General features: G+C 46.4%; 1 protein-coding gene across 1 annotated transcript in view; it reads left to right on the forward strand.

The window, feature by feature from the left end:
* Nucleotides 1-22,222, forward strand: part of ATXN10 (ataxin 10) — a gene marked incomplete at its 5' end in the record, with an annotated part of 159,811 nt that extends 137,589 nt beyond the window's left edge. The window contains 2 exons of the mRNA XM_079715481.1: nucleotides 21,245-21,432; nucleotides 21,913-22,222. Coding sequence (XP_079571607.1) covers nucleotides 21,245-21,432; nucleotides 21,913-21,915 — 191 coding nt within the window. The 3' untranslated portion in view covers nucleotides 21,916-22,222. The remainder of the gene's footprint in view (nucleotides 1-21,244; nucleotides 21,433-21,912) is intronic.
* Between the last annotated feature and the right edge of the window lie 3,128 nt (nucleotides 22,223-25,350).

The raw sequence follows: 25,350 nt of genomic DNA on the forward strand, positions 1-25,350 counted from the left end.
GGCAGCCTGAACCTTAATAAACTGATGGTGGAGACATCAGCTGGAAAGATGCCCTTGGCAAACTGTCAGTGTCTGCTAACACTAGGCGTCCACCAGCCCTGTGAGCCAGCAGTTGCGCCCCAGCTGTACCCCCAGGAGAAATACATACACATATCTATCAGAAGACGTGTGCAGGACCCTTCCTAGTCACATTATTTATAATAGCCCCGAAGTGGAAACATCCGAAATAGTCACCAGTAGTAGAATAGAAGTTGTGGAATGTTCATTCCATGGAACAATACACAGCGGTAAAGAGTGAACTGCTCTGTGTAACAAATGGATTAATCTCACTAACATAGTTTTCACCTAAAGAAGGCAGCTTCAAAAAGAGTATACACGGTATGATTCCATTTACACGAAGTTTAAGAACGGGCAGAATTAATCTGAGGCGATAGCAGTCAGAATGGTGGTTACCTTGAGGGGTAGGAGGGTGGCCATTGATAGGGAAGGGGTACTTGGAGGCCTTCCAGGGTGCTGGGCACATTCTGCATCTTGATCTGGGTGGGGTTATGTGACGTGTATGTGTGAGAAAGCCCATCAGGATGTGCACTTAGGACGTGTGCGTTCTGTTGCTCCTCACATTAAAATTTTAAAAATCATTGAGTTATTTCTAGGTGCCAAACCCTACGCTATACCCTTTACATACATTATCTTGCACAATTTTTTTTTTTAACAAGCCTCTTTGTTGGGAACTATTATTTTACAGATGAGAAAAGTAAAGCTCCGAGAGTTGGTTCCCTGACTGCAGCTGGTCTGGGCTCTCCCAGCGCATGAGTGGCAGGACCAAGGTGCGAGCCCAGGGTCGTCTAGTTCAAGTGTCTAGACTTCCTTGTGGGTGCTTCCTTCACTCCCTCACAGTGTTTCTTCTAGTCTCCCTCTCTTGGGGGACACGTGGGCATTCAGATGGGTTAGATGCAGTCTTGAGTTAATTAATCCTGTTGTGTCTGGCACGTGGTACCCACTCACTGCTCTGCTTTGGCCTCAGGTAATAATCGACGTAGATACCTAAGCCCTGAGGTGGTAGCCGCCTTGGAAGACAGGTACCTCTGCCACAGCCAACTCTTTCCTCTTCTAAGACTCGAGCATGTGTGTCTTCCTCCTGGAATTTTTCCACAGTCCCCCTTAACTGAACCTGAGTCCCTCATCTTGGTCTTCTGCGGATCCGTTGTGTTACCCCTGCCACTCTGTGAGCATAGCACATGGAAACACCTGGATATGTAACTCTTTCCCTCTAGAAAAGTCTATCCTAGGCGGGATCTGTGTCATATTGCACACCCCACATTGGACCCTGTGTGTTACCACAATGTGTTCCAAAGCATATTTTTTTCTGCAGTATCTTAAATAGCTATTATATGAGGGAAGGCTTCTAAAACATATATGTAGGACCTGTGTTAAGCAGTTGTCTCTCTTGCAGGGCACCACGAAATCTTTACTGTTCTCATGTGCATTTTGGAAACTCTGGACTACAGTGCCACATCTTGGGGAGTGCAGGAATTTTAGTATAAACATGGAGACACGTTCCATTCTGTACTTTTTCTTCATGAGGAGTCTAGCTTGTGACTGCGCCTGCCAAGCAGCCGCCAGAGGGAGGCGTTCAGGGAAATGCCTTAAACATTTCAGAATGGCACAGCTGGCTAAACTTGATGTTGTTTGTAAAAGGCATCTGAATTTCCACACTGGAGAAGTACTTATGCGGTATGCACAAAATGATACGTTTCTGCTTTTAATATCTTACTGTGCCCATCCTAATGTTCAAAGCAGAAACCTTTCTGCTGAAATCAGTCTTTCCTCCTCTGGAGGGGAAGGACTGTCTTCTATTGACTTCTGTGTCCCCAGCATTAAACAGCTGGTGAACCTTCAGTGATCATTTGTTCAGTTTTGAGCTGACATTAATTAAAACTAGAAAACCTCTTAATGCTGTTGCGCTTTCAAAAGGTAAACTTTGGGTTTGGCTTCCCAGTGATTTAATTTGGTTTTTTAAAGCCTCTCATTGATTCTCTTACCCCTCACCTAATGTGATTGAAGATGTGCAAACCAAATCTTTCTCCCCATCCAAAGCAAACAAGTGCGCACACGACTTCGCAGGTTAGCGGAGGCCTCCCTGGGACCCTGTGTGAAGCAAGTCAGTGAGGGGCTATGGGTGGGCGATGCTCAGGTGCCACTCCCAGGCTGAGGAGAGTGTAACACGCTGCCACCCTGCACCCCACACATGCTCACACAGAGGCAGGCCAAGGCATCATCTAAATAGACCCGTTCAGGGACTTCCCTGGTGGCGCAGTGGTTAAGAATCCGCCTGCCAGTGCAGGGGACACGGGTTCGAGCCCTGGTCTAGGAAGATCCCACATGCCACGGAGCAACTAAGCCCGTGCACTACAACTACTGAGCCTGAGCTCTAGAGCCCGCGTGCCACAACTACTGAGCCTGCATGCCACAACTACTGCAGCCTGAGCGCCTGGAGCCTGTGCTCTGCAACAAGAGAAGCCACCACAATGAGAACCCCGCACACCACAACGAAGAGTAGCCCCCGATCGCCGCAACTAGAGAAAGCCAGCGCACAGCAATGAAGACCCAACACAGCCAAAAAAAATTTTTTTAAAGAGTCAAAGAGCACAAACCTGATGGATTTGACTATATAAATAAATAAACAAACTTGTTCAGAATGAAAGAGGGAAGAAGACCTGTTTTACGTAGCTTCTACGGTATCCTAGCAACTGGTTCCCCAGGGCTCGAAGCCGAAAGTTGGAGGAGTGGGATGTCATATCTTGCATGAGGCTCTCACAAAAGTGGACTCTGTTTCCTTGTTCAGGTGTTTTGGCAAATAGTCCCAACTATTTTAAAATGAGACTAAAATACTTCAGGTTGTTCTCCTTCAGATGGTGTCTACTTAGCTCTTAGTTGTGTGCTTCTCGTTTTCTTACATCCCTAAGATCATAGCGGCTAGAAATGAAAACTGTTGTCAGCACACTGAAACGTTCGCATGTGAAGGCTGCCTAGCCACGCGTGTCTCCTACGCACACGGAGAGGCCAGAGTGCGTGGTGTGCGCACCTGCCTGCTGACCTCAGACCTGTGCCCTTGCCTGGGCTCTGGGTTGGTCTTGCCAAGCCTGCCTCGCTCAGCTATCTGCCTCTCGGAGGTCAGAACGCATCCGGTCCTGCTCTATCTTGTTTACTTGCGTGAAAAGCACGATTGCTTGAGATTTATTGTCATGTAAGGTAGAAAATGGGAGTCTGTCCTTTTCCAAGGTGAGGTGCCTGGCGTGAACCGCGCCACCCTTGTTCCCACTCAGCCTGGGTGGGGACGGGGCAAGGCGCCCTCACACCACAAGTAGTGAGACAGGGTCCTCGGAAGCTGCTCCCTTCGACTCCCTGGCTGCCACTTTAGCCACCTGGCTTTGAGGTGACACTGTGTTTTCTTAACTTTACTTCTCAGCCCTTACTATCAGTGTTTTAAGTGCCGCCATATAAAATTAATTTCAAACCAGAAACAAAGCTTTCACGAACATTTGTTGCCATTAATTTTTGTTCTTAAGGATCCGCTCCTGTGGCTGATTGATTAACAAATGCTGTCTGATGAGTGTAACTTCAGGGAAAGAACGTCGCTGGGAAACCACATTAGAAATAACTCGCTTAAATGATTTCGTGTTAATAGTCTTCCGTGGCAGTTGTGAGTTTGCTAGCCTGAGTATTTTGAATTTTGAAACTAAAAGAAACTATATGAAATATTTGTTTATTGTTGTATTACTTTTGGTTTTCTTTTAAAAACTTTTGAAGACTTTATTTTTTCAGAGCAGTTTTAGGCTTACAACAAAGTTGGGAGGACAGTACGGGGACTTCCCGTTTTCCCACAGCCGTCACGCATGCAAAGCCTCTCTCATCAGTAACCCCCACCAGAGGGACACTCTCGTTTTTTTAACAGAAGTTGAACCTATGTTGACACATCATTATTACCCAGAGTCCATAGTTTAAGGGTCCGCTCTTGATGTTGTACATTCTGTGGGTTTGGACAAATACGTAATGACATGTATCCATCATTGTAGTATCACACAGAGTATTTTCACTGTCCTAAAACTCCTCTGCGCTCCACCTCTGCATTGCCCCTCCCCTGACCCCGGCAACCACTGATCTTTTCCTGTCTCCATATTTCTGCCTTTTCCAGACTGTCACAGAGTTGGAATCATACAGCACGTAGCCTTCAGATCGGCTTCTTTCACTTGGTAAAGTGCACGTAAGCCTCCTCCATGTCTTGTCATGGCTTGCTAGCTCGTTTCTTTCTTTAGTGCTGAAGAATATTCCATTGTCTGGGTGTACCAAGTACTTGTTTTTCAAAATTCTTTTCTCTAACACTGTGTTTGCATCATAATCGTTCTGCACACCTCCCCAGTCTCTCTATAGTATAAAGTATAGTTTAGAAGAACTTTTATAAGTCTTGACTTTGTATTTCAGAAGTTGTATATCTGACGTATAGATTAGACCATAAAGTAGTAAGTCTGAAATATCAGCCTAAAATTCACCTGCATGACAGTTTCCTTCAGACACTGCCTCCCGTGGGGCTGAACTCAGATTCCAGGGAGCCTGTCTCTGCAAAGAATGTGCCGGACGCCTTTTGAAAGTACATTCAGCACACAGTTTACCAGCACAAGGACATCCGAAGTTTCAGTGCTTGGTAATCATACCTCACCTCTTTCCCCAAATGGCATTACCAAGCTGTCTCACTGGGCCTGTCATAGTTGAGGTAGACTCCTCCGGCTGTCATACTCATGGTGGTCTCCGAGGGTGAAGATCTACCTTCAGAAGAGCCTCTGAATTTAGAACAGAAGGATCACTGCCTGCACACAGAGTGCCCAGAGCAGTTCCCGGCACGTGGTTTGTGCTTTAAAAGTGTTGCCGTTGTTATTTAGATGTATGTATTTTCTTACAAAGTTAATTAATTGCCAGTTTTTCTTGTTACATTTGTGTTCTTTATGAAAATGAGCAGTGACTTTGCATGTGTTTAGGATGGTAATTTTTTTAAAATCACTGTACTTATATAACACTGCCACACAGAATCCATATTTTACAAGACACTTGAGAGGTCAGGTTGCTGAAGTTTGGCACAGAGAAACATGTTCTAGGTACCCTGACTAATGTCAGTATTTTTGCCTGAAATGACCTTAGTCAAATTTAGCAGTGACAGAGAAGGGCCTGGTCAAAACATCGGTGTGCCACAGCCATTTCAAGCACCGTTAAATAGTAACTGGCTGGCTGTCCGTTTTGTGATCATCATTCTTAGCAGGAAGTGTTGGATTCTCTGTACCACTTATTTGTCTAGAACCGGAAGATTAAAAAAAAAAGCACTGGGCTTCCCTGGTGGCGCAGTGGTTGAGAGTCCGCCTGCCGATGCAGGGGACACGGGTTCATGCCCCGGTCTGGGAAGATCCCACATGCCGCGGAGCGGCTGGGCCCGTGAGCCATGGCCGCTGAGCCTGCGCGTCCGGAGCCTGGGCTCCGCAAGGGGAGAGGCCACAACAGTAAGAGGCCCACATACCGCAAAAAACAAAAAAAAAAAAAAAAAAAAGCACTTACTGGGCGAGTGAGCCTGTGAAGGGATGAGGTTGGCCCTCACTGGATACAGACAAGTGTGCCGAGGGCTGGGCCCTGGAGCCGCCGGGGCAGGAGGCTGGCACCCCTGCTCGTGGGCTGTGATGGGGGAGAGTGGCCGGGCTGGCTCTGTCCCAGTGCTAACCCTTGGTAGCAGCTTTCCCACGTTTGTTCGTGGATCTGAGCAGCTCGAAGGGAAGGCAGGGGCCTGCTTTCTGCCTGGAGCTGACGGCCTCATGGGGGTGACAGGGACAGGGAGGCCTCCAGGTGCTCTGGCTTTTCTCTTCCTCATGGTTCTGTGGATCCACATTACCCCCCTTCATTTGGATAACGGTCGCAAACTCAAAACATATAAAAATAAGGGCTTCCCTGGTGGCGCAGTGGTTGAGAGTCCGCCTGCCGATGCAGGGGACACGGGTTCGTGCCCCGGTCTGGGAAGATCCCACATGCTGCGGAGCAGCTGGGCCCGTGAGCCATGGCCTCTGAGCCTGGGCGTCCGGAGCCTGTGCTCCGCAATGGGAGAGGCCACAACAGTGAGAGGCCCGCGTACAGCAAAAAAAAAAAAAAAAAAAAAACCATACAAAAATAAAGCTAACTTTCAGACATACTCGCCTTTTCCATTCTTACCGTCCTCAGGTCTGGATGTCTCCTCTGAGGTAGAGACAAGGTGCCTTTGCCCCTGGGGCCGCCAGAGTGGGGCATGGCCGTGTGGCCTGTGAGCCCTGGCCAGCCCCCTCCCCACGCCGGCAGCTGGCCTCTGAGCTGCCAGGAAAGGCCGTGTGGGCAACCGACAGACCTCTTCTTCAGGGTTAACTGAGTGCAGCGGAAAATAGGCCCCGTGCTGTGCAAAAGCCTCACTGCTGGACAAAAGCCAGGCAAGAGCAAAACTAAGAGGTGGATTGCAGTTTACAACACAGACCCAACCCTGTGCTGGAGAGTTTTCGCGTGACTGTGATGAGCCAGCTTTTACAAGAGATTCTTGTCTTCGTTTTTAGTTAATGGCCTAATTTTACATTCTCATAGAAGCTCACAGAATGAAGACAGTGTCAAATGTAGAGAGAGGTCTCCACTTTCTGGTTAAGGATAGGAGAAAAACCTTTAAAAAGTCAAAACATTTTCCCAGTTTTTGAGAGAAACCAAAATATGTCAGAATCAAAGCTACTCTGCTGTCTTTCTGTCCTAAAGCACTTCAGAAACTAGCACAGCTCTTGTTCACATGTTTCCTCTGGGTGTAATTAGGAAGCACCAGGAAATCCTAATGGGTTTTCAAGAAGAAAATGACAATGAAAGTTTCCGATGCACAATCCGTCAGATACCTGGGCTGCGAATGGGCTGCACATTCTGGGCAATACTTGTGAATCACTGAGACAGTGGAATCCACAGAATTCAGAGGAGTTTTGGGGTGTTACGGGGCAGTATTTCTTAGGGGTCTCTAGTTGAGGGAACATGTGAATTGGCATTTGGCAGATCAACCCAAACTTCAAGTTCAGTCATCATCCTAATTTTTTTTAATTGTACTTATCTTGAAATACAGTGTGCGTACTGAAAAGTGGGAAGAGTCTATGTGTGTTGTTTGCAAATAATTGTAAAGCAGACATGTGTAACCAACACCCAGGTCAAGGTGAAAAACACTGCCAGACTTTGCTGAGCCCCTCCCCATCCGAGCTCCTAATCAGGCATCCCTGCCCTCCTCTGGTTAGCTCCTGTGCATGCGGCCTACACAGTGTGCTTTGGGTTGGCCGTCTTTGAAATTCATATAAATGGAATCATGGCTTGCATTGTTTTGTCACTCAAAAGCATGATTGTGAGATTCAAGCAAACCGTTGCATGTAGTTTACTGTATAGTATTCCATTGCAAGAAGATATAACGTTCATTCATTCATTCAGTTGGCGGACATGTGGCTCATTTCCACTTTGGGGCTATCACGGTTAATGCTGCTATGAACTTTTTCGTACATGCATGTATCCTGGCACGTGAGCATGAGGTTTCTTAAGGAATGGAATCTGTGTCTTGCGTACCTTCAGCTTTATTCTAGATGATGCCAGACTCTTTTTGGAATCGATTGTACCAGTTTTTACCCCCATCAGCAGTATATGAGCTCCCTTTCCTTTACCTTATCAACACTTGATGCGGTCACTTAAAAATTTTTGTCATTCTGATGAGTATAATATGTCCTTGTGATGTTATTTTAAATACTCTAATTAGTAATAAGTACATTTTGATTTTTTGTTGATCATTTGGTTTATTGACCATTTGGATTTCCTGTGTCATGAAGATGTTCACGTTTTTTTTATTCCTATATTTATGTTTTTTTTAATGGATTCATAGGAATTTTTTCTACATTCAGGATATAAATTTTTTGTTCATTTATCAGTATTGTAGTGGTCTCCCCCATCCTGTGTCATTTTATTTTGTTTTGTTTTGTATTTTCTTTATATCTTTTTACTGTCGAGATGTAAATTATATATAGTAAAATGCGAAACTTGCAAATGAATGTCTCAACATGTGTATGCACCCATGTATCCATCACCCAGATGAAGACACAGAAATTCTCATCCCCCTAGAAGGCTCCTTTGTGCCCATCTCACCCAGTCTCAGTCCCCAGAGCTGTTCTGACTTCTGTGGTGTTTTCCCTCTATGGTTAGTGGGTTTTGTGTCTTCTTGAAGACCCTGAGGTTATAAGACTATTCTTCTGTGTTTTCATCTAAAAGCTTTATAGTTTTGCCTTTCCCATTTAGATCTGTATCTGTCAGAAGTTAATTTGTATGTATAGTGTACAGTAGGGACTCAGATTTTTAAATTCCCCGTCCGGTTATGCAGTTGTCTCAGTATTGGAAAGACCTTCCTTTCACCGCTGTCTCTGCAGGGCCACCTTGGCATGAATCATGGTCTTGTGGGCGTGATTCCATTTCTGGCTCTCTCTTCTCTGTTCGGAATGTTGATCTCTTTCTCTGTCCCTGCACGGCGCTGTCTTAATTACTATGACGTTACCATCTTGACAGCAGGTAGAGGACATTTTGGGTGTTAACCAGGGCTCTCTGGCGTCTTTATTGTTCTTGTCACTGGTCCATTCCGCAGGTGTTCCTTGAGTAACTGGTGTGTTATGCTCTGGGCAGTGTTCCAGCTGTTGGGGATAAAGTGGTGACCAAGGAGGAGACGCTGTCTGTGCTCTCGTGGAGCCCATGGTCTGGTGGGGGTGGGCATAGCATGTACCAGGCCTGAGGACAGGCGCTCGGCATCCTTGGGGGCAGGAGCCCTGCCATCTCCCTCAGGAAGCCTCCCCTCTGTGCCCCGAGCCGCTTGCAACGTGCCCTGGCTGGGTCTGCCCCCTGTACAGATTGTGAGCTCCCTGGGGCAAACCATGTTGGATTTACCTCTTTTTCGGTCACGCCTGGCTCAGGGAGGGGTGCATCTCCCTAGGCCTTCCCCACTCTGTCGCACCCAGTGTCACTTAGCCCTTCCTGACTCTCCTTCTGGGGCCCTGGCCTCCCTCATCTTCCCCTGGCCCCCAAGCTGTTCCTCGGCCTGGGGTCTCCTCCCATGTCTACACTAGCCAACCCCTGCTCGTTCTTTTTTTTTTTTCCTTGGAATATTCCTCTTAGAAATGAGCACATTGATTTTTTTTTTTTTTTTTTTTTTTGCCGTACACGGGCCTCTCACTGCTGTGGCCTCTCCCGTTGCGGAGCACAGGCTCCGGACGCACAGGCTCAGCAACCATGGCTCATGGGCCCAGCCGCTCCGCGGCATGTGGGATCTTCCCGGACCGGGGCATGAACCCGCGTCCCCTGCATCGGCAGGCAGACTCTCAACCACTGTGCCACCAGAGAAGCCCTGATTTTTTTTTTATTTATTTATTTATTTATTTATCTTTGGCTGTGTTGGGTCTTCGTTGCTGTGCGTGGGCTTTCTCTAGTTGCAGCGAGCAGGGGCTACTCTTCGTTGCAGTGCGTGGGCTTCTCATTGCAGTGGCTTCTCTTGTTGTGGAGCACGGACTCTAGGCACGTGGGCTTCAGTAGTTGGCACACGCACGCTCAGTAGTTGTGGCACACAGGCTTAGTTGCTCCGCGGCATGTGGGATCTTCCCAGACCAGGGCTCAAACCCATGTACCCTGCATTGGCAGGTGGATTCTTAACCACTGCGCCACCAGGGAGGTCCCCCCTGCTCATTTTTCCAGTTAGATTTAAATGTTATTTATTCGAGAGAAATCTTCCAGGACCCCAGTTCAAATAAGGCCCCCTTTTATTGTTTCATTTATCCTGTCATTTCACACTGTAGCTGTTAAAACGGTTAGTAATGTGTTTATTTCTCTCCATTGGACGTTCCAGAAAGATCAGAACCTTGAAGTTCAGGACCACTGAGGTATCAGGCCTTCATGTCACCAGCACTTGGTTGATACTGAGTAAACAGGTGAATACACACGTGCACACCGTCTCTGCTCCTCCCTCCCTCCGTGGTGACGATTGCCTTTGCTTTCCATCCCTTAGCTGAAAATTGGCAAAAGGACGATGAAGAAACTCAGAGAAATGGTGTCGTATTTAACAACATCTTCAGGTGCTGGTTGGGAAGCAGTGGCTCATAAGATGCCTTTGAGCAGGTGACATATCCTTGGGTGGTGTGGTGACAGGTGGAGGACTAATTGCTGTTGGTAACTGAACACACAGGGGTTCATTGACATGAGTGATCTAGCTTTTTGTATGACACCCATGACCTGTGGCCCAGCTCTGTTGATCTCAGGGCAAATGCCTATAATAATAACTGTAACTGTCATAACAGATCTGTGTATTCACATTTATTGAGTGCCTCTTTCATGCCAGGCGTTGTGCTCTTATTTATAAGGCTTCATGACCACTCTAGGAGACAGATACTATGATTATCCCCATTTTATAGCTGAGGAAGTTGAGGCAAAAAGGCTTTATACCTAGCCGAGGCCCTGAGCTGGGGAGGAGCAGGAATGGCGATTTGAATCTGGGCTTTGTGACTCCAGGGCCTGAGAACGTCTTCTCCGTCCTGAGCTGTCATTTGCCATATTGGGAAGTTGTTTTGCCTTCCCCTCATTGAAACTGAGGCAAAGGAAGGTGAAGCCACGTGCCTGGCAGGGGATCCAGGCGTGGGGGCCAAGTGCCTCTGGCCCACAGAGGCTGTGGGCTGCATGTGTGCACCAGGGCTGGGCGCAGCTCGACGGGTGTTCCCCTCCTGTCCCCCTCACATACGACCTGTCCAGGTCGAGTGCCCCAAGTCGTAGAGCTTGTAAATGGCAGAGTTGGGGTTCCAGCCCAGTGCATCCCAGTCCACTGTCTTAGCCCTGCTGTTATGGACACCTGGCTGGTCCCCGTCCCCGCTCTGGCCTCCCTCCAGACCACCCTCTGCACAGCTGCCAAAGAGAGCTGCTTGAGTTTTCTACTTCAGCCCTTCCAGTGGCTTCTCGTCGTATTAGAATAAAATGCGGACTCCTCCCTTCAACCTGAAGTCCCTCAGGGCTCCAGCCTGGACCTCGCTCTCCCGCACTCATCCCTCCTCCAGCGGCGGCAGTGCCCTGTGTCCTGCAGTCACGTGTTACCAGAGGTCTGTCTGGGTCTGGTGCCTGCCTCCTGCCCAGAAGGTCAGCGCCCCAAGGGAGGGGACCTGCCTGTCCCGATAGTCACTGCATTCCCAGCATCGAGCACAGGGCCTTCACGTTTTGCTTTATTAATGTCAGATGAGCGCACAGGTCGTGATCCGACCCTGAGAGACTGGCTGCGTGGTTAACAGTGAGTCTGCATTTACAGCTGCACCCCTTGCTCTAATTCCAGCGTAAGAGTCAAGAAGTGTGTTCTTTATAGAGGAGAGGAAAAACACCTTAAAGCGTTAGATTTCTGTAATTGAATGAGATTTTTTCCCCCCAAAGTGGGATATCCAGTACTTTAGAAGCTTTAAAAGAGACGTGTCAAGGAAGAGTTTAGAACGTAGTGTCATCACAACAACCAGTTTGGCTTTTACATAGTCTCAGGTGTTACTGGTATTTATTTCCGATTATTGTTGGAGTTATTTGCATATTATCAGTTTCTGCTGAGAGTTGTCTTGACTTTTAAATCGACACAGCAGTGCTCCTCCCTTAATGAGGGTGGGCAGAATCATAGGTGTGCACCCAACTTTCAGCTCACCTATTACTAATAGAAATGGAAGCAGACGGCACGAAATATCCGCGGGTCTGTGCCTGTTCAAACCTGTGGGTCCACCCACTCTTGACTGGGGACTCTCTGGGAGCTGCTGGGAGGGGAGGAGGGGTGGAGAGGCCACCAGCATGGCCTGGGTGACCCATAGAGTTCATCACCCCCAGAGACTAGTGACATTTGGACCAAGGACAGTGATAACAGATGCTTAGGCACATGCAGTATGCTGATGCTTTGGTACCTGCTGGGTCTTGTCTAATCCAAAGTCCTCCAGAAGCTCTACACTGTTTGTGTTCTTCATTTAAGCCTTTGTGTCTTAGACTATTTTTGACCCTTGGCTATGCTTTATTAATGTCAAATGTCATTAGTACTAGACCAACAATTACCTTCCATAATTTAGATGGGGTTACTTAACGTTCTCTACTCAAAATTTTAATTTCATTTTGAGCTGTTTATTGTTACTTCCAAAGGCGTTTGGCAGAGGTAGTCACTCTGACTGGTATTTGAGAGCTTATCTTATCTTTTGAGATTTCTTTGAAGAGAAAGGGGCTCTATTTCAAGTGTTATAAAACCTGCTGCTCCTTCGCTGATGTATAGGCGGAGCTCGCGGTCAGACAGGCCGGAGGAAGGACTGCACTGGGCCTCCCCCAAGTGTCCTCCCGTCGGCTGTGGCCCCTGAGGAGGGCTTAGGAGCAGTGGGGTGGGTGCTGGAGCCTGCATCCAAGCCTGGCCTGCCCACTTCAGATGTGTGACCTCGGACAGGACCTCAGCCTCCTGTGTCTGAGTTTTCTCATCAGTAGAATGGGTTTTTAACACCTCCTGCAGGTGGTGTGTTTGTGAATGTTGAATACTTTCTGTGAGTGCTTGTAACAGCCCCTGACACGTGTTGTACATTCTGCAGGTGATAACACCCGCTGCTGCCATTACTTTTATTATTATTACTGTTATTATTTTATGCAGATAAACTGGCAGTCTTGGCTTATATGAGAGACACTTAAGTTAATTCCTCTGGCAAAGCTTTGCTTACATGGAAGGTAGAAATTCATTCAAGCCAGCAATTCCTTTATTCCAAAGAGCACAGAGCACTATAGAAATACCCTCCTACCTGGCTGCCAGGGCCTTGAGTGGGCTCTGTCTCTTCTGGGCTCTCACTGGCTTCTCTTCATAAGTTTCTCAGCCGTCAGAGCCCAGTGATCTCAGGTTACATCACACCCTTCGATGCCGTCTCCAAAGCCAAGCTCACTGCCGGCAGTACCCCTGGATGTGAGTTGAGACTCTGGGGCAGTAGCTTTTCTTGAGAAGTTTACTGTGTCCAGAAAGCCTCTCCCTGAGGAGGTCTCCCCTGCAGCCCAAAGGCTGAGGTTGTGTAGCGCGGGGCGGGGTCTGTGTGCATGTGGTCACTGGTGCCTCACATACAGCTCAGATCTGACGGGAGACCTGGGGTGCCTGCCCTTGTTAGAGGACGGAGGCCAGGCACCAGGGCGCGTTCATCCGGAGGTATTTAAAACTTCCTCCTCCTGTGTGTCAGGAGCTGCAGCGGCCCAGCCCGGAGTCCCTGCACACAAGTGAGCACGCGTTCCGTAGAAGGGCTCAGGATGACACGGTGGCAGTATAGTGTGCGGGGGCCCAGGAGAGGGAGAGGGGGACCCCCGTGGGACAGGCCCTGCTGAACACGCTGCACGCAGTGGCTCCTGTATAGTCTCAAAAGTGACATTAGAGCCCTGCCCCAAATACACATGGAACCGCTTGGTGGCCCCATGCTCTGTGGTTTAAGTTAGAAGTGGCCTTGGTTGGTTCTGATCTGAGACCTGTTGTGTGGCAGACGCCAGACCGACTGCCTCTTACCACGCCCGGCTTTGAGGTGGTGAGTAAGATGACTCCAGAATGCGCAATGGACAAAATTAGTTTCGGTGCCGTAGGATCCTTTACCACAAAGCCCTGTGGATGTGAGGTACCTGCAGGCCCAGCCCTCGCTCGGCCACAGGCGCTTTGGAGTGGGGAGCGCGTGGTGACTGCGGACCCAAGCGGGTATCATCTTCCCGTTACTTCACCGCCACACTGACAGGCTCGCTGGGCGGGGTGACAGCAGCCAACCTTGGGTGCCTGCGCTTTAGCCATCTGGGATTTGTGAAGGACAGAGGACTCATCCCGGCCAGGGGCCAGGCTGAGGACCGTGGTTCCGCGGTTCTTCGCCCACGTGATGACGCTGAGGAGCCTGGCGAGATGGAAAGGCGGCTCAGGCTCCCGAGAGGGGCCTTCAAGCTGGGACCAGCTCATCTCTCCCTTTAGACGTTCGGTTGACGGAAAGCAAGTCGGTGCATACTGAGGACAGTGAATGGAGCCTTTGTTCCAGAATCATTAAGAAACAGGTTATGCACAGAGACAACATTTCTCTGGTTGACCCTTGTATGTTAGGATATTTCTCTCAAAATTCAGCAGTGTTTTATTGGGCCTTTGTACCACTTTTTTGATGTTCTAGTTCCCTAGAGATTTAAGAGACGGAAAAGCAGCCTCAGCTTTCAAAGCAGTGGTGTTTCTGAGATGACTTTTTCCCTCAGTAAAGACTGAAACTCTCTCCTCCTTGTAGGACATATTAAACACAAGTATTATTTTAAGTTCTTCAGACTGTGACCTACAGTTTACAAATCTGGCAATTATTTGTTCCCCCACCCTCTTTTGTTAGTTGGGGTTTATTCTACCGTGTTCAGTATTAATGATTAGCCGTTAATTGGTAGATGAGAGCGTACACATGCATTGATTTATAAATGCTGTTAGGATACACTACAAAACCTAGAACAGTCCGCATCAGCACAGCACTGAAACACTTGAACCACAGATGTGCCCTCGTATTAAAATGCAAAAATGCAGAGGGAAATTAGACATCAGATAGACCAACAATTTGGAGAAGGAAGAGGGAGCCCAAAGGGTGGTTTGTGGTGGTTACTGAACACACACTGGTTTCCAGCACCGTGAGAGGAGGCCGGGTGCACAGTCTGCACGATGAAGACTTCCACTTTAGTTTTCTGAGTGAGAAAAGTGCATAGTTTAACTGAGTGACTTACATGGAAGTTGAGAGAGAATCATTACAGATGAAGGCAGAGCTAGAATGAACTTTACTGCACAGTGAAGTTTCTCTTAACATTTGGAGGTAGAGTTCACCTCTGCAGAAGTGGGTGGCACTTCATACAGGAACACTAACGGTGCTTTTCAGGTTTATTTCCTCCGCAAGGACCCTCGCTCGTCTGTGCCCCGTGTCATAGGTAAGTTGCCCTCCCTCCTCTGCCCCCGCCTCGCCCCTCTCAGGCGCCCCCTGTGGCGTGTTTGGACAGGTTCCTCCTGCAGCAGCCGGAGCCTCATTGGAGCCTGGGGTTCCCTGGGCAACCGTTTGGGAAATGCCTTTTTTTTTTTTTTTTTTCTTCTCTCTTCAGAAAGTGAATACTTGAAGAGCAGGGCAGAGGTTGGTCAGGACTCCTGCAGATGGGGTCGGGGTCGGGGACCTGGGCCCACCAGGAACGTGGCCCCCGAGGTGCACAGTCTCTCCGACTCGTGTGTCTGGGAGGGAAGCAGAACTGGTTATCTCAGCAGGAGGAGAAGTCATCCTGTCAGTGTCACATTCCGTGCCCTTTTTTCCTTCGGCTGACAGAAATTGCCGTATTTTGAAGTGTTTGGTTTTCAGCAACATAAAGCATTTTCAGAACAATTTTAAAACCGAACTACTACTTTGCAATCTGAAAAATTATGCAGTTTTACCATAGTCTGAGAATATATTAGTTTAGATGTGGAAGCTGTTTATTAAGCATCCTCACCTTCAGGGAAATCTTGTCATGATGTGGCAGAAGAGGACATGGTTTTGTGGAAGCCTAATGACATAGTCTTGCCTGGTATGGGGCGTCCTGTTCTCAGACCAACTTCATCAAAGGTTTCTGATGTATGTTCTGTGGCCTACTAAGTAGTATGCTTTGGAAAGTTTGCCGGTACATAAATTCCTTGCCATAAATGGGTTTGTTGTCTAAAAATAATTTTTAAAAATATCCTGGAAGCAAAATTAAATGTAGATATTATGTATAGCAGACATATTTGTTATATGTATATTATACATTTTATATTAAATATAGATATATATATATTACACATCTACAGGTATATTAATATGTAAAACACCATTTATCGATATTACACATATAGCTTTGTCTGTACATACATATATATCCTGAAAAGTCAGTAAAATCTTTTATCATTTAAATTGTTTTAATTTAAATAGTTTAAGTTTTTCAGTGCCAGTTCCTTTAAAAGCTTATTTTTTCATTCAACAATTATTTATTGGTTCCTTCCATGTTCTAGGCCAGAGTTTTGCAAACCTTTTCTGTAAAGGGCTACATTTAGTCAGTAATTTTGGCTTTGCTAGCCATACTATCTCCATCACAACTCGCCAGCTCAGCCGTTGCAGCGTGAAAGCAGCTGTAAACAATTCATAAATGAATGAGCATGGCTGTGTGCCAATAAAACTTTATTATGGATACTGAAGTTTGAACTGCAAATAATTTTTGTGTGTCACAAATTGGTATTCTTCTTTTGATTTTTTTCCCCAACCATTTAAAAATATGAAAACTACTTTTAACTTGCAGCCGTGCAAAAACACGGGCCATAATTTACCACCCCCTGTTCTCAGCAGCCTTCTAGACACAGCAGTGACCAGAGGAGAGTCCCTGTCATAGCGGGGCCTGCGTCCCGGGCACCTGCAGGACTTTAAGTAGCACTGATTTCGATAACTGAAGGTTAGGTGGCGTCTTTCTCATCAGACAGTTCCAGGTTTAATGTTTTAACTCACCTAACTTGACTTTAAAAGTGAATTTGGCACATAAATCTGCTGGTCGTGGACTCTTTTTCTGTCTCGGTTAGTCCCCCAGCCTACATCCTTCTGCCCTGTCTCCTCACCTACCTGGTGCAAGACTGCAGGGCTCAGCGTGGAGCCCGCGTCCTCCCGAATCCCGATGCACTGCTGCCGCCACACGAGTGCTCGGGGGCGGGCAGGGACCACTTCTCGCTTGGACTCACCAGGCCCGGTGGTTTCCAGGTGCTCAGTCCCACGCCCATCTCTGTGGCTCCTTCAGGACACCACGTGTTCTGATGAAGAGCTGGCTGGACTGTCGAGTCCTCACCCTAGTGCTGATCGCAGGGTTCTTTGAAGGCAGTTTTGTAACAAACGGGCTCACGCCTTCTATTTGGAGTCACCATGGAAACGTTAGAAGCTGTCTTTCTAAAGCCAAGCAGACAATAAAGCACTTCGAGTGTTAAGGATTAGAGGCTCTAGAAGATGTTTAATTTTCTCCCCCACTCTTGCTTGCTTTCTGTCTCTGTAGAGAGGGAACAAGAGGGTGATGTGAATATTAACCGGGGCACGCTTTCATCTCCCTGTGACCCTCGAGGCTCGGCCTTTCCTGCGCTAACGAGGGGAGTCGTGCATATTCATAAGCCGGGCTTGGGCATCAGACACAGCTCGCGGCCGTGGGGGGCGGTGGTGCGGCTTTCCGTGCTTCTCTTTTCAACGCAAACGTTATGAAAGCAACTATTAAAATTTGGTTTTTTAATTATTATTAAGTCGGAGACCCTAGACAGTAGTGCCAAAATGTTCCCACTGGAAATAGGGACAAATTAGAGGACCTTTGTGTGGTATTTAATTTATAGGCGGACAGTACAAACCCCAAAATGCTCTGCTCGCTTAGGGTAGAGATGTAGCGCACACCTTTTGTAGCTGCCCAAGAAGAGCGTGAAGCGGCACGTCGTGAAGTCCTCCTTAAAGAGGAAATAAGATCAGTTTCACTTACAAAGAATATGAACTATATACATTTAAGTGAAAGTGTTGGGGGTTGCACTGTTGTTGGTGTGTCATCTCTGATATTCAAGGTGGTGGAAGGGCATTGACCCCACCGTGGCTGTGGCCTTCCTCCCCCGACCCCTCCCAGGCCCTCCACTTAACGTCTTCTTGCCCTTTGAATACCGCTTTCGGAAGAAGACTAAATTGCCTTTGCTGCCTTGGGCTCCAGTGCTGCTTCCGCTGGGTTGTTGATATGGTGGCTGTACCAGGAACCCCCTCCTTGTGAGACTGGTGACGGTCACGTTCATTCCTGAAGCCGTGCGGCCCAGCAGGTCTGTCCATTAGGAAAATCATCATTAATCTCATCCTCTTCCGTGCTCCTTTTTTCCTGCGTATAAAACGGGGATTGTGTAAGTTTTTCTACAGAAATGAGATACTAAACACTTCTTAGAACACCGTTATGCGACTTCCACAAAATGTGCTACTTACCCCCGCAGATGAACATGATTGAAATCCACCCTTGCATCTGTCCACATGGGGATTCTCCTGTGTTTTGTTGTCATGGACCTTTTATTTACACGGTCAGCTTCCTTGCCCAAGTTGCATTTACTTTCATCTAGTCTCTCAACCCTGCAAAGCCCTGAGTCAGGAAACCATGCCAAGAACTGCTGCAGAAGGAAAAGCACAGCCTGTGTGGGTCACTACAGTGCCACGATGCCTTCCTACACGCATGCGTGCGCGCGCGCGCGCACACACACACACACACACACGGTGAGTGGGAGATAGCGTTTGCTCACTTGGACATCAGGCAAACATTTCCCAGCACCGTTCTTGGAACAGAGGACAGAAGGGTAAATAAGACATCAGACTTGCTTATGAGGAGTTCACAGGGTGTTGAGGTGGACAGAAATATAAACAGATAATCACAGCTCACGTGACATCAACAAACACATTGAGAATCCACTCTGTGTCAGGACCTAGCTGTGTACTGGGGATCTAGTGGTGGATTCTGCATGGCTCCTAGCCTTGAGAAGCTCATAGACACCTAAGCAGATAAGTAAGTGCAATGTGATGAGAACTAGTTTTAAAAAAAAAGGGGCGGGGGGTGGGGGAGAGTTTTGGAAATACAGAGCGGGCGCGCCTAGCTTATGCTGGTGAGGGGTGGCTGGGACAGAGAGGGTGGGCCTCCAGGAGCATGAGCTCGGCTGTGCGCCCTGTGGGGAAGGGGCAGGTGAGGGGAGGCGTGTCCCGGGGCAGGGCCTCGTGTGTGGACAGACAGAGGTAGGGCCTGGTGAGGTGATGTTGACAGAGCCTGGGGTGTGAAGGGCACCTGGCAGAGAGGGATGTGGGGACCCTCTGCAGGGGTCTTATTTGCCCTGTAACTGAAACCATTTGACAGTTCGAGCTCTGGATGGTGGTTCCTTCCCCCAGAGACACTCGGCATTGGCAACTGGCAGTGACAGGGCTGGCATCACATTCCTCGATTACAGAGCCAATCAACCCTCCAATTTTGAGGTGCTTGCGATGCATTTCTGGGAATTTCCCTTTTCTTTCAGTTATATTTAAGCTTCCTGGTTAGGAAGCTTCGGGAAGCAGCGTTTTGCATCTGTCGTTTAGCGTTAGAGAGTTATTATACCTATGAAATAGAATTCTCTAGGCTTACATGCTTTCTTGCCTAAATTTACCCTCAGATGTTCGCTTCGCCAGTCGATTCTCATGATCACTGCCTCCTCCTTTTCCTGCAACAAGTAAGGAAATGGATTTGAGTAATGATGATGTCGTCCTGCATGAGAAATCAATTGTAGCAAATGATTCATTGTTGAGAAATGTACTGATGTGTTGGAAGTTTCTGTCGCCTGGGATCATTATTTTTATTCTCTATCCTGTCACAGAGTGGGGGTTTGGTGATGTGGCAAAGAAGGAGAAACGCAGATTTAGGTTTTATGCGTTTGAGTATTTGTGTGGATTCATCTCCAGGAAAGGAGTACAGTCTTCTAAAGGACCTGGGCTTTATCATGAGAGGATGACAGGTAATGGCGAGATGAGAACATTTTCCCACCAAAGGGGGCGGCTAACTATAGAATCACATCAGCTGGGCACCAGCAATTCCCGTTCTTTGCCCTTTGGAACAGGTTAGCCATTTATACCCCCGAGTGGTTTTGATGATAAGCCTCTTAAGACCAAGGGGTCATTTACTCCACAGCATTTGCTGGTCCTCTTCCCCATGCAGCCCCGTGGCCCGTCCTGGAGGAGCTGGAGAGGCAGGCCGGCCTGCCGGCAGCTAATTCCTTTGTGAGGTCCGAGTGTGATCAGGACTGCGGGCCGGTGTGGGCCCTGCTGGAGGGACTGACAGGCAGCAACCACGAAACGCTTCCTGAACACCAAACTGGTGCATTTCCTGTGTTTCATTTGCCTGACTTCAGTCTCAGGCTCACTTTTTAGTTTTCTTTGAGCTTATTGCACTAGGGGAACAGTTTGATTCACTTTCTTTGTGCATATGGCGGCCTTTCTCTGTGGCTTCTTGTGTCCAGACGAGGAGCCAGAAGTGTCTCGGCCCCAGCCTCACCGCTGTGCTGGGATGCGGGACGCGATCAGGAGAGCCGACTCTTCAGCTGCAGGGCCCACCTCTGATACCTTTTGGGGGCACAGGGGCCCCAATTCTGGCATCAGAAATGCCTGCATGGGAGACGTCTGGTAACAAGGAGAAAGGGCTTTTTTTCCTGCTACCTTCCATCTGATCTTGGGCGGGGGGGCCTCTTTTCATTGGAAAAAGTGTTCCACGCTTGGCACTTTGTTTCTTCTGAACCAACAGAGGGTGCCAGGCCCACTGTTCTTGGTATCTCCCTGTGTCCCTGGATCCAAGACTACAGCAGTTTTTATACAGCCTTTAGAGAAGGACATCTAGCCGCAACGTAATGCCTTTGTGAGGTTTACGCAGCTCTTGGTAACTAAATCAGAGACTTCAGAAAACAATGCAGTGATTCTATATTCTTCATAAGGTGTCTTCTGTCTGCTGTGAAAGACGCTGCGCACAACATTTAAAATTAGGGCCAGGGCACAGTAAGGCACAAGGATTCAGACTGAACAGGAAATCCTTCAGAGTCTTTCTTCATCTGTAAAATATGGAATGAGGGAAATTCCATGGTGACTCCCAGGAAACAATTCTTATCTGTAACTGGGCTTACTTTAAACAAGATGATTTTCTTGTCTGATTCTAGCCTGACATCTTCATGACTCACTCTGTAATGCTCTTATTCCTTGCCTGGTGACTCAGTAACATAATTATCCAACGTGCGTGTGTGTGCGTGCGCGCGCACGCATGTGCAGTCCTACACACAGGCTTGTGTTCACATACTTCACATGTGACTGCTCTAAGCCTTTGCTTCCTCGTTTGTTCATTCAGTTAAGTATCTCTGTGGGCCGGTTGCTGGACATCTCACACACACACACACACACACATTGGACATACCTGTGTAGATGCGTGTCGTATACCTTTTTCATTATTTCTCGCTTTGCATGCGTATTCATAGCACATCCTCAAGAAAAATGTGTCGATTCTGGGTTTTTAGTGTTGCTTGCTCCTCTCCTCCTTTTCCAATAATGCTCGTGTGAAGTTCTAAAACAGGAAAGTACATTGGCAGATTCCTTCACTCTGGTTCCAGTTCTAACCCAGTGGGTGGTGTATGCCATCCGAAACCTCACGGAGGACAATAGCCAAAACCAAGATTTGATTGCAAAGATGGAGGAGCAGGGCCTGGCAGATGCGTCCCTACTTAGAAAAGCAGGCTTTGAAGTTGAGAAGAGGGGTGACAAGCTGATTCTGAAGTCGACTAGTGACACGCCTCGGCTGGTAAGTATGCCAGAAGGAGTGGGAATTCCCTTTCAGTTGGTAGAAAGTGGTCCCCGCTTCCCCATCACCTTGGGCGTGACACAGTTCCTTCATAAGAACATGGATGGGAGTAATTTTGCCTTCTAAGATGGCAAAGAAAGCCCTAAATTTAATTGCAAATAATTTTTCGTTCAGGCTTTATGCTGCCATTTTCTTAAGAGAGTTGAAATTTCAAACTCGTTCTAGGGGAAAGTTAGAAAATCGTATCAAAATTTTCACGTGGTCTAAAAGTTTTTGGCAGTAATTAGACTTTCTTTAAAAGATAGCTAACATTGAGCAATGAAAAGAACAGAAAACTCCTTGTATGATATTGAATGAGTTGTTTCAGTTTTCTTTCCATTACTTCTATCGTTGACCAAAATTCTCTGTATTTTTTTTCATTTGACTGTTCTTGTAAATAGCTCTGTTACATCTGCAGTTTTGTTTCTTTTTTCTTCTTAGTGAATGAACTCTCCATCCAAAACTCTGCATTTTTGGAATCTGTTTCATGGATTTTTCATCTTCCGCAGTATGTGAAATTGCCAGTGTTTGAAGATTTATTAAGTACAAATTCAAGAACCCGTGAATCTTTTAGACAATAGAGTTAAATGCGTATAAGCTTAAAAGTGAAAGTACATGAGTATTCTGTGGTTTCTTTGCTTTAAAAACGTAATTGTCTGGTTTGCTTTTGTCCCCGTGGATACAGTGTGCGTTTAAGTGATATATTGTACTTACTGTGGCCGCAGTTAATAAATTCCTCTTGTTGAGCGCATGTCCCTTCCTTGGCAAAGACTTGGAAGTTTGCTCGGGTCCACTTGCTCCTCGGCAAGTCGGCCTCCTTCCCTTCATTGTCTCTTCTTGTGGGGTTTTCTGGGCTCTGGCAGGCAGTTGAAGTAGTTTCTCACTGTGATTAATTTTAGCAATCTCCTTTCACCCCTTCTGCCTTTCCAAAACATTGACAAGACTCATTTCCAGTTAATTAATTCGAGAGATGCTGAAGAATAGAGGGCTGTCCCTCTTCACTTTAGGTCCTGGGCTGTGTTGTCACTGAGCCCTGTCCCTTTGGAATATGGCGGGAGTGAGCGGGTGAGGGAATGTGGGGGCCATTAACTCTTCCCGTTCCAGATCACCCTAGACCTGGGCTTCTCCAGACCCGTGATGTTTACCAGCCAGTGCCTGCATCTTACCCACTGTTAAGGCTGTAAGTGGGAAGGAATAGTTCATGGTCGTCTCTGTGTGCCGGGCCACAGTATTAAACGTTCATCCGTGTCTTCCTCAGTTTAAAAAGCACCAGTCTTAGAAAGGCACACCACTCAGTTTGGGCCAGGGCTTCACTGGAATTGCAAAGGTAGCTTTGAGGAGGTGGGAGGTTAATTGACCTGTGTCTGTCTGTCTGTCTGTCTGTATCTCTCTATATATATACACACACTCAGAGGTAGAACTGGATTAAGTGAGCACTAAAATCTTGGTAACCACCCAGATCATTAATCAACAAAAACTCTCCTGGGAGGTCCTGTTGCAGAGCTTAAAACATGTTATCTTCTTGAGCAGCCATGTTACTAAACTAAAATATCTAGTGAGATTTTGCACAATTCCTGTTGAACCTTCCAAAATGAAAACAACGACCCAACCAGAAGTTCTACAGAAATACCGACTGTTCCAAAGTAAAGTGCTCCTAAGTTTTTGTAGCCATACTTAAATTGCTTTGTAAAAAACAGCTTTAACAGCATGTTAACAGCATGTTAAGAACAAAATAAAAGTTTTCCCATGTGCGATCTAATGCCCTCTATATAACTGAAGAAATACTAGCTTCTAGGACTGTGATAATCTATGAATAACATTTTTTTTCTCTCATTTGTGACATTCCGTCAGTAAAGAATCCTTTGCAAAATTCAGAATGCACGAAGAAGTCATTCTCTTCTGGGACACAAAGAGTTAAAACCTTATTCTCTAAATACAAGTCTGGCCAAAGGGGAAAAGCAGTGGGGGTCCCTTTTTCCTTTTAACAAGTTTGCAATAGACACTTCTTTTTTTCTTCTCTCAATGGATGTATGCACACCAGTGGCATCACACAAACATGTCGGTATAAGCCATATAATAACAAACACAAATAAATAAAAGGGAGCCTTGTGAGAATACAGAATGGGGTGATGGTTATGTGTTTTCTAAATAGGAAATGTAGGGCTTGCATAGTGAAAACATGCCGATGGCTGCATTGTGACTGCTTTTGATGCCTTTGGACAGATTAATTCCTGAGCACAACAGCTTCCCTGTCCTCTGCCAGCGGACTTAGAGCTTCTGAGAACCTTGTTTTACATGCTACAGAGGATTAAAGCACCACCTCAATCAGTCATTTAGAAGGGGAAAAAAAAAGGCAGGCCAGCCTTACAAAATTTGTAAAGAGACAGAATGGTCACAGCAAGTTTTGTGACCGTATTATTGCTTTCAAGAACAAACTGACAAAGCAGTTCAATTTTTTAGCCTGCTTTATTCTAAAAGGTAGCAGAGAAAGGCTTTTCTGCTTGACATCGAGTTCAAGTATTTGCAGAATGATTTCTTTAATACCTTAATAGTGGGTGTTAATATTTCAAAAATACTTATTTTCTCAATTTTAGTAATAAACCATTAGAATTTGTCCATGTGTCCATATATATGAATACATCTCATGGGTTTGGCTTTTTTGGAAGCGAATGCCAGAAGCATTTTTGTTCAGTAACTTCTGAAGCTAACCACCACGCTTTGGAAACTGCTGAAAGATGTCCATTTTGCAAAATGGGAGGTAGAGGAATGATTGAGGTCATTTGGGCTACCAATTAGTAAATCTTAAATCAAAAAATTTAGATTTTACATATGTCTATCTTGTGTCCATTAACTTCTGAAGGCACTGATCTACTGCTGTTACAGCAACACCTGGGATTTAAATGTTACTTAAGTGATTTTTCACTATCCTTTCATTATATGAATAATGATAAGATGAATAAGTAAACAAAGGTGTTGGGACAGAAATGCCAGTTTTTGTTTGCAAGAGAAAGATGTAAATATATATATATATTGCCATCAATAAGTTCTACACATAAAGGAATCATTTTTTGTATGAGAGGCAGTAAAATTAAGACAGAATTTTTAAATGCAGAGAAGGGAAGGAAGTACCTTAACATTTAAAGTCTACCACAGAACCAGTCCTTTGGAGGAAAAAAACCCTCTCAGTGCTGTCCAAGGTTCTGATCATTTCAGCTCCAGTGGCCTGAATATGGAAAATCAATTAAAAACCTTTTTTAAAAAAAGTTCAGATTTTTTCCCTTGTATTTATATGATAGAATATCTGTTTTTTTCTTCCCTGCACATTTTAATATATTTATTTGGATTTTTCAGGTCAAATATTATCTAGATGGCATTTTACAGTATAAATTTGATTTACCGTCTACAGTATATATGAATTTTAAAGGAAAGCTTTTTCTGTAAATGTAGTGGTTACAGTGTTAACTCATCCGTCAGACTTTCCTCATCACAACCAAAGACAGTTATGTCAATGGAAATGACTTTCTGAAGGTTTTGATAGTTGTCTATTCTTGCTTAAATTGCAGCCATAAATTAGGAACATTAAGTTAAATGTTTCTTTTTTTTTAAACAACGTAATGTACATTCTTCATCTATATATGAAATTGTGTTATGCTTCTTTTACTTCAGTTAGGCGAGAGCTTGCTTGATGTTTTACAGCCTGGATCTAGTTTTCACCGCCGCCGTGTATAGCATGGTGGTTGAGAGCATAAACTGAGTGAGGGCCTGGGCCCTGGGCCCCAGGCCCCTCCTGCAGCTGCGCAACTGCGGGCAGATTCTGTCATCACTAACGTGGGGCTTGTCACACCAGCAGCGTCCAGGAGTGTGTAGGAGGATGAACAT

The sequence above is a fragment of the Hyperoodon ampullatus genome (assembly GCF_949752795.1).
Source record: "Hyperoodon ampullatus genome assembly, chromosome: 11".
NCBI lineage: Eukaryota > Metazoa > Chordata > Mammalia > Artiodactyla > Ziphiidae > Hyperoodon > Hyperoodon ampullatus.